Raw genomic sequence first — 13,315 nt, 5'->3', positions numbered from 1 at the left:
TGCCCCTTCGGAGCACCACGTTTGTATCTTTAGGATATATACCCAGGAGTGCAATTGCTGGGTCGTAGGGTAGCTCTATTTTCAGTTTTTTGAGGAACCTCCACACTGTTTTCCAGAGTGGTTGCACCAGCTTGCATTCCCACCAACAGTGTAGGAGGGTTCCCCTCTCTCCGCATCCTCGCCAGCATCTGTCATTTCTTGACTTGTTAATTTTAGCCATTCTGACTGGTGTGAGGTGGTATCTCATTGTGGTTTTGATTTGTATTTCCCTGATGCCGAGTGATGTGGAGCATTTTTTCATGTGTCTGTTGGCCATCTGGATGTCTTCCTTGCAGAAATGTCTGTTCATGTCCTCTGCCCATTTCTTGACTGGATTATTTGTTCTTTGGGTATTGAGTTTGATAAGCTCTTTATAGATTTTGGATACGAGCCCTTTATCTGATATGTCGTTTGCAAATATCTTCTCCCATTCTGTCAGTTGTCTTTTGGTTTTGTTAACTGTTTCCTTTGCTGTGCAAAAGCTTTTGATCTTGATGAAATCCCAATAGTTCATTTTTGCCCTTGCTTCTGTTGCCTTTGGCGATGTTCCTAGGAAGAAGTTGCTGCGGTGGAGGTCAAAGAGGTTGCTGCCTGCATTGTCCTCAAGGATTTTGATAGATTCCTTTCGCACATTGAGGTCCTTCATCCACTTTGAGTCTATTTTCGTGTGTGGTGTAAGGAAATAGTCCAATTTCATTTTTCTGCATGTGGCTGTCCAATTTTCCCAGCACCATTTGTTGAAGAGGCTGTCTTTTTTCCATTGGATATTCTTTCCTGCTTTGTCGAAGATTAGTTGACCATAGAGTTGAGGGTCTATTTCTGGGCTCTCTATTCTGTTCCATTGGTCTATATGTCTGTTTTTGTGCCAGTACCATACTGTCTTGATGATGACAGCTTTGTAATAGAGCTTGAAGTCTGGAATTGTGATACCACCGACTTTGGCTTTCTTTTTCAATATTCCTTTGGCTATTCGAGGTCTTTTCTGGTTCCATATAAATTTTAGGATTATTTGTTCTATTTCTTTAAAAAAAATGGATGGGATTTTGATAGGGATTGCATTAAATGTGTAGATTGCTTTAGGTAAAATAGACATTTTCACAATATTTGTTCTTCCAATCCATGAGCATGGAATATTTTTCCATTTCTTTGTGTCTTCCTCAATTTCTTTCATGAGTACTTTATAGTTTTCTGAGTATAGATTCTTTGCCTCTTTGGTTAGATTTATTCCTAGGTATCTTATGGTTTTGGGTACGAGTGTAAATGGGACTGACTCCTCAATTTCTCTTTCTTCTGTCTTGTTGTTAGTGTAAAGAAATGCGACTGATTTCTGTGCATTGACTTTATATCCTGACACTTTACTGAATTCCTGTATAAGTTCTAGCAGTTTTGGAGTGGAGCCTTTTGGGTTTTCCACATATAGTATCATATCATCTGCAAAGAGTGATAGTTTGACTTCTTCTTTGCCGATTTGGATGCCTTTAATTTCTTTTTGTTGTCTGATTGCTGAGGCTAGGACTTCTAGGACTATATTGAACAGCAGTGGTGATAACGGACATCCCTGCCGTGTTCCTGACCTTAGCGGAAAAGCTTTCAGTTTTTCTCCATTGAGAATGATATTTGCGGTGGGTTTTTCATAGATGGCTTTGATAATGTTGAGGTATGTGCCTTCTATCCCTACACTTTGAAGAGTTTTAATCAGGAAGGGATGCTGCACTTTGTCAAACGCTTTTTCAGCATCTATTGAGAGTATCATATGGTTCTTACTCTTTCTTTTATTAATGTATTGTATCACATTGATGGATTTGCGGATGTTGAACCAACCTTGCAGCCCTGGAATAAATCCCACTTGGTCGTGGTGAATAATCCTTTTAATGTACTGTTGGATCCTATTGGCCAGTATTTTGGTGAGAATTTTCGCATCTGTGTTCATCAAGGATATTGGTCTGTAATTCTCTTTTTTGGTGGGATCCTTGTCTGGTTTTGGGATCAAGGTGATGCTGGCCTCATAGAATGAGTTTGGAAGTTTTCCTTCCATTTCTATTTTTTGGAACAGTTTCAGGAGAATAGGAATTAATTCTTCTTTAAATGTTTGGTAGAATTCCCCTGGGAAGCCGTCTGGTCCTGGACTTTTGTTTGTTTGGAGATTTTTGATGACTGTTTCAATCTCCTTACTGGTTATGGGTCTGTTCAGGTTATCTATTTCTTCCTGGTTCAGTTGTGGTAGTTTATACATCTCTAGAAATGTATCCATTTCTTCCAGGTTGTCAAATTTGTTGCCATAGAGTTGCTCATAGTATGTTCTTATAATTGTTTGTATTTCTTTGGTGTTGGTTGTGATCTCTCCTCTTTCATTCATGATTTTATTTATTTGCGTCCTTTCTCTTTTCTTTTTGATAAGTCTGGCCAGGGGCTTATCAATCTTATTAATTCTTTCAAAGAACCAGCTCCTAGTTTTGTTGATTTGTTCTATTGTTTTTTTAGTTTCTATTTCATTGATTTCTGCTCTGATCTTTATGATTTCTCTTCTCCTGCTGGGTTTAGGCTTTCTTTGTTGTTCTCTCTCCAGCTCCTTTAGGTGTAGGGTTAGGTTGTGTATTTGAGACCTTTCTTGTTTCTTGAGAAAGGCTTGCACTGCTATATATTTTCCTCTCAGGACTGCCTTTGTTGTGTCCCACAGATTTTGAACTGTTGTGTTTTCATTATCATTTGTTTCCATGAATTTTTTCAATTCTTCTTTAATTTCCTGGTTGACCCATTCATTTTTTAGAAGGATGCTGTTTAGTCTCCATGTATTTGCATTCTTTCCAAATTTCCTCTTGTGATTGAGTTCGAGCTTCAGAGCACTGTGGTCTGAAAATATGCAGGGAATGATCTCGATCTTTTGGTACCGATTGAGACCTGATTTATGACCCAGGATGTGGTCTATTCTGGAGAATGTTCCATGTGCACTAGAGAAGAATGTATATTCTGTTGCTTTGGGATGGAATGTTCTGAATATATCTGTGATGTCCATCTGGTCCAGTGTGTCATTTAAGGCCTTTATTTCCTTGTTGATCTTTTGCTTAGATGATCTGTCCATTTCAGTGAGGGGAGTGTTAAAGTCCCCTGCTATTATTGTATTACTGTCGATGTATTTCTTTGATTTTGTTATTAATTGGTTTATATAGTTGGCTGCTCCCATGTTAGGGGCATAGATATTTAAGATTGTTAGATCTTCTTGTTGGACAGACCCTTTGAGTATGATATAGTGTCCTTCCTCATCTCTTATTATAGTCTTTGGCTTAAAATCTAATTGATCTGATATAAGGATTGCCACCCCAGCTTTCTTCTGATGTCCATTAGCATGGTACATTGTTTTCCACCCCCTCACCTTAAATCTGGAGGTGTCTTCGGGTCTAAAATGAGTTTCTTGCAGGCAGCATATGGATGGGTTTTGTTTTTTTATCCATTCTGATACCCTGTGTCTTTTGATTGGGGCATTGAGCCCATTAACATTCAGGGTAACTATTGAGAGATATGAATTTAGTGCCATTGTATTGCCTGTAAGATGATTGTTACTGTATATTGTTTCTGTTTCTTTCTGATCTACTACTTTTAGGGTCTCTCTTTGCTTAGAGGACCCCTTTCAATATTTCCTGTAGAGCTGGTTTGGTGTTTGCAAATTCTTTCAGCTTTTGTTTGTCCTGGAAGCTCTTTATCTCTCCTTCTATTTTCAATGATAGCCTAGCCGGATATAGTATTCTTGGCTGCATGTTTTTCTCGTTTAGTGCTCTGAATATATCATGCCAGTTCTTTCTGGCCTGCCAGGTCTCTGTGGATAGGTCCGCTGCCAATCTAATGTTTTTACCCTTGTATGTTACAGACTTCTTTTCCCGGGCTGCTTTTAGGATTTTCTCTTTGTCGCTAAGACTTGTAAATTTTACTATCAGGTGACGAGGTGTGGACCTATTTTTATTGATTTTGAGGGGCGTTCTTAGCATCTCCTGGATTTTGATGTTTGTTCCCTTTGCCATATTAGGGAAATTCTCTCCAATAATTGTCTCCAATATACCTTCTGCTCCCCTCTCTCTTTCTTCTTCTTCTGGAATCCCAATTATTCTAATGTTGTGTCGTCTTATGGTGTCACTTATCTCTCGAATCCTCTCCTCGTGTTCCAGTAGTTGTTTGTCTCTCTTTTGCTCAGCTTCTTTATTCTCTGTCATTTGGTCTTCTATGTCACTAATTCTTTCTTCTGCCTCATTTATCCTGGCAGTGAGAGCTTCCATTTTTGATTGCACCTCATGAATAGCTTTTTTGATTTCAACTTGGTTAGATTTTAGTTCTTTTATTTCTCCAGAAAGGGCTTTTATCTCTCCGGAGAGGGTTTCTCTAATATCTTCTATGCCTTTTTCGAGCCCGGCTAGAACCTTGAGAATTGTCATTCTGAACTCTAGATCTGTCATGCTACCTATGTCTGTATTGATTAGGTCTCCAGCCTTCGGTACGGCCTCTTGTTCTTTTTTTTGAGGTGAGTTTTTCCGCCTTGTCATTTTGTCCAGGTAGGATTTGCTTTCTCCTGCTGTGGAATTCCGCTGTTCTTGGTGACTGAAGTTGGTTTTGGATGGTTTCTTGTTGATCTTCTGGGGGAGGGGCCTGTTGTAGTGATTCTCAAGTGTCTTTGCCGCAGGCGGAATTGCACCGCCCTTGCCAGGGGCCGGGCTAAGTAATCCGCTCGGGTTCGCTTTCGGGAGCTTTTGTTCCCTGAGCGCTTTCCGTAGAGTTCCGGAGGACGGGAATGAAGATGGCGGCCTCCCAATCTCTCGGCCCAGAGGAGCCGAGAGCTTGGGGTTCCGCTCCTCAGTGCGCTCTCAGAGCAAAGCGCCCAATAGCCCCGCCTCCCTGGCTTGCGGTCGCGCCTCGAGGAAAGCAGTCAATTGTTGGAGCTGGAGAAAAGCGCCGGGTCGCTTTTGTCTCCGTGGCCTCCGGCCGCGCTCCGAGCCCACCCAGCCTGCGACCGCACAAGGTAACCCCGGGCTTAGAGCTCACTCCTCGGCTTTGTCGCTATAGCCGGCTTCCCCGCTCTAATACCTGCGAGCTCTGCGGCACTCAGACACCCCCAGTCCTTCTGTGACCCCGCGGGTCCTGGGGTTATGCTGACCCCGCCTGGGTTTCCCCCCAGTTTAGCCTCTGGAGCGATGTCTCCCAGTGGAGCCGACTTTTAAAAGTCCCGGTTTTGTGCTCCGTCGCTCCGCCGCTTGCCGGGTGCCGGCCCCTCCCCCCGGGGTCTATCTTCCCGTCGCTTTGGATTCACTTCTCCGCAGGTCCTACCTTTCAGAAAGTGATCGATTTTCTGTTTCTGGGATTGTTGCTCTTCTTCTCTTCGATTTCCCGTTGGATTTATAGGTGTTCACAATGGTTAGATAAGCTATCTAGCTGATCTCCTGCTACCCGATGTCGTCTCAGCCTGCTACTTCTCCGCCATCTTGACTCCTCCCCCTGGGCTTTTAGTTTTAAATAGCATTGTCAGATATGCCTCTTTGAAAAGATGACATGAGTTAACCATGCAGGTGTCTGGGAGGAGATTGGTCCAGAGAGAAGACCTGATGTAAACCCTTAAGGAAACATAACTGGTGTGTTTGAGAAAAAGGAAAGAGGCCAGTGTGTCCCAGCAAAGAGAGTATGGGAGAGATAAGATGAGAGAACTAATGGGGCAGGGAGGGTTCAATACAAGGCACAGGGCCTTATCGGCCTCCATGAAGATTTGAGCATTTACCATCTGTGAAATGGGGAGCATTTATAAGGATTTTTAGGAAAGGAATGATGTAATCTGACTTACGTTGTTTGTTTTTTAAAACAGATTTATTTGTTTTAGAGAGAGAGCACGAGCAAGGGGAGGGGCAAAGGGAAAGGGAGAGAAGCAGACTCCTGACTGATCATAGAGCCCCCCTATGGGCCTCAATCCCATGACCCTCAAAATCATAACCTGAGCCAAAATCAAGAGTTGGCCGCCCAACTGACTGAGGCACCCAGGCGCTCCCTGACTTAAATTTTAAAAAGATCACGTTGCCAATAGACTCCCAAGAGTAGAGCCAGAAGAGTAAATAGGACCACTGCTGAATTACAATAAGCTAGGAGAAAAATGATGGGAGGCTTGGACCGGCGTGATAGGAAGAAAACTTGTAACACATGGTTGGATTATGATTATATTTGAAGGTTGACCAAACAGATTTACAGATAGACTGGATATAATGTTGCTATCTTAAGGGGCTCATGATATATTGTGGGACGTAGACACATGAATAGATAAATCTTCTTCACTGAAGAGGAGATATAATATTTTTAGGGAGATATACAAATATTTTGTAGGATGATAAAATAGGTGTCTGGAAAGTATTCCTGAAAGAAATGAAACCTAAATGGGAGATTAAAAAAGGTGAAACTTTAAAGAATGTTTGGGAGAAAAGACATTTCAAGAAGAAGCTATAGCATGAACAAAAACTCAGGGTAAGAAATGGCATGGCAGGTAGGGAAAGGTGCTAGTGCAGAAGTGAATTTGGGATTGCTTAGTATGTATAAGAGATGTAGGCAGATCATGGAGGGCCTTAATGTTATGTAAAGAGGGTTAAACATTCATCTGTGGCCAATGGGAAGCTACTAAAGGGTTTGTTTTTTTTTTTTTAGATTTTATTTATTTATTTGACAGACAGAGATCACAAGTAGGCAGAGAGGCAGACAGAGAAGAGGAAGCAGGCTCCCCACTGAGCAGAGAGCCCGATGTGGGGCTCGATCCCAGGACCCTGGGATCATGACCTGAGCCGAAGGCAGGGGCTTTAACCTACTGAGCCACCCAGGCTCCCCTACTAAAGGGTTTTAAATGGAAGAGTTATATGGTAAGATTTTGCTTTTAAGTAGATGACTTAGATGGTTGCGTGGGATTACATGTGAAAGGATCAAGAAGCAAGGTGATGGTTTTATTTTAAATCATTTATTAATCTATAAACCTTTAGTGATTGCAAAAGGAAGCATTAAACTAACTTTATTTAACAAAAATGAGTTGGAGCAGGCTCATATTAGCAGTATAACTACTAATGTGTTATATATGTGTTTCCACACATACAAATCTAAACCCTATATACCAGAACAACTTCTGTGGCTTTTTATTCTCAGTTATTAGTTATCAAAAACAAGGATTTAATTTACTTATTTTCATTATGTAATGAATGTTCACATGATCTTTTTCTGACATTTCATTGAAGAAAGCATTAATTGATAAAGAAGACATTTATAAATCAGGGTGGTTTTTTTTTTCTAATTTATGTCTATTACCAATATAAATGGTTTCTTTCTCAGTATGGTGAAGAGTATTATCATTGAGGAAAATCAGATGACCTATCTGTTAACTAACAACAACAACAAAAAGCTCCAAGGTATATTGTATCAGCCAGTTCTAGGCTACAAAAGCTGTTCAGTACTTTGTGCTTTGTGCAGAAAGGTTAGCTGCTATTTAACCTGTCCCAAAGGCATATGTGGTTGTACCATAAACCAAGCATGGCGCCTGCTTGTCTGACCTTAGAAATGAAAGTTTAGGAGAGTTAGTATATATGTGCTACATATTTGCATATATTCATTGACTTCCCAGTACCAAAGAAAAGAATCAGTATGAAAACTTGGAGTACTGTAATAAAATAAAATAAATATGGTAAACATTGGGCCCCTATTATGAATAGGGGCGCAGAACAGGTACTCTATGTATATTATTTTATTTAATACTTGAGATTCTCAGAAAACTGAGGTTCAAGTAAGTTCATACTAGTAAGTGGTAGAGCAGGGTGTTTGTCAAATAGCAAGCAGTAGGGATGACTTGAATGGGGAAAGAGTGTAGCAGTAATGTACAGGGGCAAGACAGTTCAAACTGCTGGCCTCTTGGACTTCAGGCGCTGGACATAGAGACCTGGATCTTGAGAGGATTTGTTATTTAAAGTGAGGGTAGAGTTGAAATAATCCTCTTAAATCTTTGATTAATCTTAGAAATAGGTAATAAAAGGACATGCTATAACATTATTAAAGTTTAAATATGAAAAGTATCCATCTCATACTATGTCCTAGCCACCCATTTCCCCTCCCCATAGGCCGCTGCTATTATGTTTCTCTGGGTCCTTTTTAGGGATAACCTTCATGTATACAAGTGTGCACATGTGTGTAGTTAAGTAAATGCTACTGTTCTCAAGCATGCTAATACCCTTTGCTCTGTAGCCTTTATTTTTTTGCCTCACATCATTAATATGTAGCTGAATACGGTATTTCTTAGACATTCCTTATAGGTTTTTTTAACTGTGTCATTTTTTAAGTGTTGTTTTCCTTTCCTCAAGTGTCCTTTCTTTTTATCTTTTCAAATCCTAGCCAATTCACAGCCCACTTTTTCTATAAAGCTTTTTTAACTTTCTTTTGTGCTATAGTCTTTTTTAAAAAATATATTTGTGTTGTAAGTGGCCAACCATATTTAATAAGCATCTGGATGATAAAAACCATATTTCTTTTTTTGTCTCCATGCTGTTCTCCCTACATAACGATGTGGATATGTTAGACATTCAGAAAATATTTGCTGGTGATAGTAGGGTTATGAAATTGCCTCAGGTTACCAAACCTGAATAAAGCATATTTTGAACATAGCCAACCGGTGAATTTCTGTTGCTATTTTAACGTCTTGAGTTTTACTAACTATATTTTTAAGAAAATTTTATGTAAGTACCAAAACCCTTCATCTTCTAACACCTTGAATTATTTTTTGTTTTCACATAGACATCTTATTTTTTCATTATGTATTTTTTCTTTTTGTTTATTTTGTTCTTTCTTACCCCCTCTGTTGCATAGAGAAGCTGCAACCAGTTTTGCAATTTTCCAAGTCACAAACGGATGTCTATAATGACAGTACTAACTTGACATGCCGCAACGGACATCTCCAGTCAGGTGGGTTTAGGTTAACTAACATGTAAAATAATAAAGCTTGCATGTGGAGTAGAGTCCTGCATAACCTGATAATGTTGATTTGACTTTATAATGGTGGATTTGGTTGGTTGGTGGAAAATACAGTGTCCATGTGATTCATGGTGTATACATATATAATAGATATAACCATTCTCAAAATGCTTTATTTGCTTATTTTGCAACCTCCCATTTTTGGGATTATAAAATATAAAGGTTCATTTTTCTAAATTACTAACATCTTCTTCGGTTTCTATTGTATTTTCACCATTTGTGATTTTTTTCATGCATACCTATACCAAGTTTTTATGAAGTAGTGTTTTTTAAGGCAGAAATTTCTTTCTTTTTTATAAGATTTTATTTCTTTGATGGATAGAGAGGAAGAAAATGAGCAGGGAGAGCAGCAGGCAGATAGAGAGGGAGAAGCAGGCTCCCTGCTCAGGAGGGAGCCCAATGTGGGGCTTCATCCGAGGCCCCTGGGATCATGAGCTGAGCTGAAGGCATTCACTTAACCAACTGAGCCACCCAGGTGCCCCAACGCAGAAATTTTAATTCCTCTTTGTTATATATCAATTTTAATTGCACAATTTTCATGTATACCACACATGATTGCTTTACCATAATACCTGTTGGGAAAAAAAAATTATTTTTTTTTTTTAGATTTTTATTTATTTGAGAGAGAGGGAGAGAGGATGAGCAAGGAGCTCAATCCTGGGACTCTGCGATCATGACCTGAGCCAAAGGCAGATGCCCAACCGACTGAGCCACCCAGGCGCCCCCTGTTAGGGAAAATTTGAAGCTGAGTTCACATAGTGAGGAGAAACATTAGAATACTACTTTAGTATATGTACTGCTTGAAGTGAGCACACATTAGAATGCTATTAATTTATCATGGGTTAAATTTGTTTTCCATGAACTTTTGGGTATCAGCTTTTACAGAGATCACATGCTTTTTTGTTTTGTTTAGGTGCAGGGGGGGATCTTCATTTCCTAAGTGCTCTGACATCTTGGCTAGTTTTATTGATGAATTTTTCAGCCTTAGTTTCACATTCAGGGCTTACATTTTATTAAAGTAAATATTGCTTTATTCAATTTGTAACATAAAAACCTTAGTTTAGACTATAAGACACCTGCCGTCTTTATTCATGTGTAATACAAAACTTTCAAGACTTCAATAGAGAAGAATTATGGTAAGTGGATTTCTATGGACTGGAGACAATAGGTCATCAAATCTTTCCCTTCTGGTTTTACCTCTTAGGAAGTTCTTTGGTTTGTTGTTCAAGTACAGAGCCCCATGTCATTGACTATATTTCTTTTCTTATTCCTTCCTGTACATTATTTAAAACACCATTTCTATAAATGAAACAAGATGGGATCGGGAGGGAGACAAACCATAAGAGAGTCTTAATGTCACAAAACAAACTGAAGGGGGCCGGGGGAGGGAGGTAGGGAGAAGGTGGTGGGGTTATGGACATTGGGAAGGTGTGTGCTATGGTGAGTGCTGTGAAGTGTGTAAACCTGGCGATTCACAGACCTGTACCCCTGGGGCTAATAATACATTATATGTTTATAAAAAAATTTTTTAAAAACACCATTTCTAGTATAGAAATAAATATCTTTGCCTGTATCTCTTAGCACAGATATGAAGAGCTGATATTTGCATAAGGAACTTTTAAAAATGTAATAATGCACCACATGTAAATAATTAAGTTTCCAAGATATAAATTTGAGATCCTAATAATCCTGCCAAGGTAAATAGCAAAAATTTCTTAGCCCTAAAGAGCTGGTATGCCTTTGCTTTGTTATCTTGCTTATCTTCCACTTCATTCTACATATGAGATCTCATGGTTTTGTTTTGCCCTTCAAAACTTTCTCTTCCTGGGACCTATGTTAAAAAAAATCAACCTATTTTATTTTTTTGTATAACTCCTCTCTATTCCTGGATATTTCTTTTTTTTTTCCTCCTATTATGTTAACCTATCTTATTTTAAATCTCTAGTAACCATCTGTTCTATTCTGTTCTCTTGTTGGGGGGGTAGCATACTGATGGCACAGCTAATTTTTGCAATACTGGTAATTGATACCCATTGAGCCCTAGTCATTGAGCTGGCTTAACTGGGCCTGTTTTCACAAATGTCACCCACTTCTGGAATATTCTGTGATATTTCACTGGATGAGTTATTTCATCTCTCCTAGGAAATAGTTATGCTGAAGTCCACTTACTACTTTAGTGGTATCTACAGTGTCCAGTTTTCAACTCAAAATTACTAGACATGTAAAGAATTAAGAAAGTGTGACCATTATTCAAGAAAAGAATTAGTCATTAGAAGCTCACCCTTGACTGGGCCCAGATGTTGATGTAGCAAAGACTTCAAAACAACTATTATAAATACGTTCAAAGAATTAAAAGAAAATAGGGCATCAGTTAACAAACCTGCAATCTTAGCACATAACGTAAACTACACAATAAAAAGATGGAAATTCTAAAGTTGAAAAGTAAAATTGTTGAAATAAATACATTTACTAGATAACCTCAACAGCAGATTGGAGATGTCAAATGGAAGCTTCAGCGACCTTGAGCTAGATCAATAGAAATTGCAGTAAGAGATGGAGTGCAAATGAGTACAAGAAAACTTTTGGCTATGATGGGATCATTTCATATTTGGATGTTAGTGGCTATTTCATCTTTAAATTCATCTTTATAAACTCATCAAATTGATCTTTTTTTAAATTTTTTTTAAATTGACCTTTTTTAAATGGATACAATTTATTATTCGTGGATTATACCTTAAAGAGTTGAGAGAAAAATAAATACTGAGAGGCTTGTAAAGAAAAACAGTACTCCTCTTCCCATCTCTTCCTTCTCTTCCTGCCTTCATCCCTAGGCTGGCTCCTCGTACAATGTCTAACTCTTCTTGCTATTTTTTCTTTTGTTTCCTACTGTATTTCCAGATATTATGCTTATATTGCTATTACTGATTGAATAGTTTTTGATGTTTTGACTTCTTATTCAACTGAAAAAAGGTTTAATTCTTATGCCAACATTACCCTTCATCTCCTGATACGTAAATACCACTATTTTTAGTTATGCTGAAAAATCAAATTTAACATTATAATGACTTAGTATTATTTACCCAGAGCCAAATAGTGTATTCTAATTATGCTTTTTTTTTTAGTTTTTCCTTCCCACAGATTCCTTCTTTCTTTCTGTTTGCTTTTTATTTTTTTTATTTTTTATTTTTTATTTTTATTTTTAATATTTTATTTATTTATTTGACAGACAGATCACAAGTAGGCAGAGAGGCAGGCAGAGAGAGAGGAGGAAGCAGGCTCCCCGCCGAGCAGAGAGCCCGATGTAGGGCTCGATCCCAGGACGCTGGGATCATGACCTGAGCTGAAGGCAGCAGCTTTAACCCACTGAGCCACCCAGGCGCCCCTCTGTTTGCTTTTTAACCAAAAGACCTTCTTTAGTAGTTCTTTCAATGAAAGTTTGTAGATGGCAAACTTTCTTAGTCTTTCTAATGTCTGAAATACCCTCATTCTTATGTGACAGGTTACCAGGATATAAAATTGATAAAGGTTAACACTTTTTCTTCCTACAGCATTTTGAGCATACTCCATTGCCTACTGACTTTTGTTACTTTTTTTTTAAAGATTTTATTTATTTATTTGACAGACAGAGATCACAAGTAGGCAGAGAGGCAGGCAGAGAGAGAGGAGGAAGCAGGCTCCCCACTGAGCAGAGGGCCTGATGCGGGGCTCGATCCCAGGACCCTGAGATCATGACCTGAGCCGAAGGCAGAGGCTTTAACCCACTGAGCCACCCAGGCGCCCCATGACTTTTGTTATTTTTAATGAAAAGTCTCCTATCATTCTCAGTTCCACATGGAAATTCCTGTTCACTTATAGTCTCAGGACTGTATGTTTACTGTCTGAAGAAATTCTTTTCCACTTTCCTTTTTTTCCTCTGAAATGAATGATCTTTATCTTCAGCCTAGACAGATTTTGCTCTTTTTCGTGTCTTTGCTTTTGCTTACTGTTAGTCTCTTTTCTGGATTGCTTTCTTGCTTTGTCGTTTAGGGTTGCCATCCACTAGTTCCTTGAACATATGGTTCAGAACTTTACATTTATTTATGGGGGAAAAGTCTTGATCACCTTGCTCTGCTCTGAAGTTCTCTTCCTTTGAGTTTCCTTAAAACACCTTAAGGGATTTGATGATGAACACAAAAATAAAGTTTTTGTCTTTTCTCTAGGCTATTCTGATTTGCTTGATTTAACATTTGTTTTTACTATAAACACTTATTAGTAAACTTAT

The 13,315-nt window shown here is 38.8% G+C and overlaps 1 protein-coding gene across 4 annotated transcripts in view; it reads left to right on the top strand.

The window, feature by feature from the left end:
• Positions 1 to 13,315, top strand: part of SPAST (spastin) — a 61,803-nt gene that overhangs the window by 24,100 nt on the left and 24,388 nt on the right. For 2 of the 4 annotated variants that reach the window (XM_080814320.1, XM_080814321.1), the window contains exon 4: positions 8,890 to 8,985. The exons of the other annotated variants lie outside the window; for them this stretch is intronic. In XM_080814320.1, the coding sequence (XP_080670446.1) occupies positions 8,890 to 8,985 (96 nt within the window). The remainder of the gene's footprint in view (positions 1 to 8,889; positions 8,986 to 13,315) is intronic. 4 annotated transcript variants of the gene reach the window in all.

The sequence above is a fragment of the Martes martes genome (assembly GCF_963455335.1).
Source record: "Martes martes genome assembly, chromosome: 9".
NCBI lineage: Eukaryota > Metazoa > Chordata > Mammalia > Carnivora > Mustelidae > Martes > Martes martes.
Note: the sequence above shows the minus strand (reverse complement) of the source record. Positions and strands in the feature narration are given on the sequence as shown.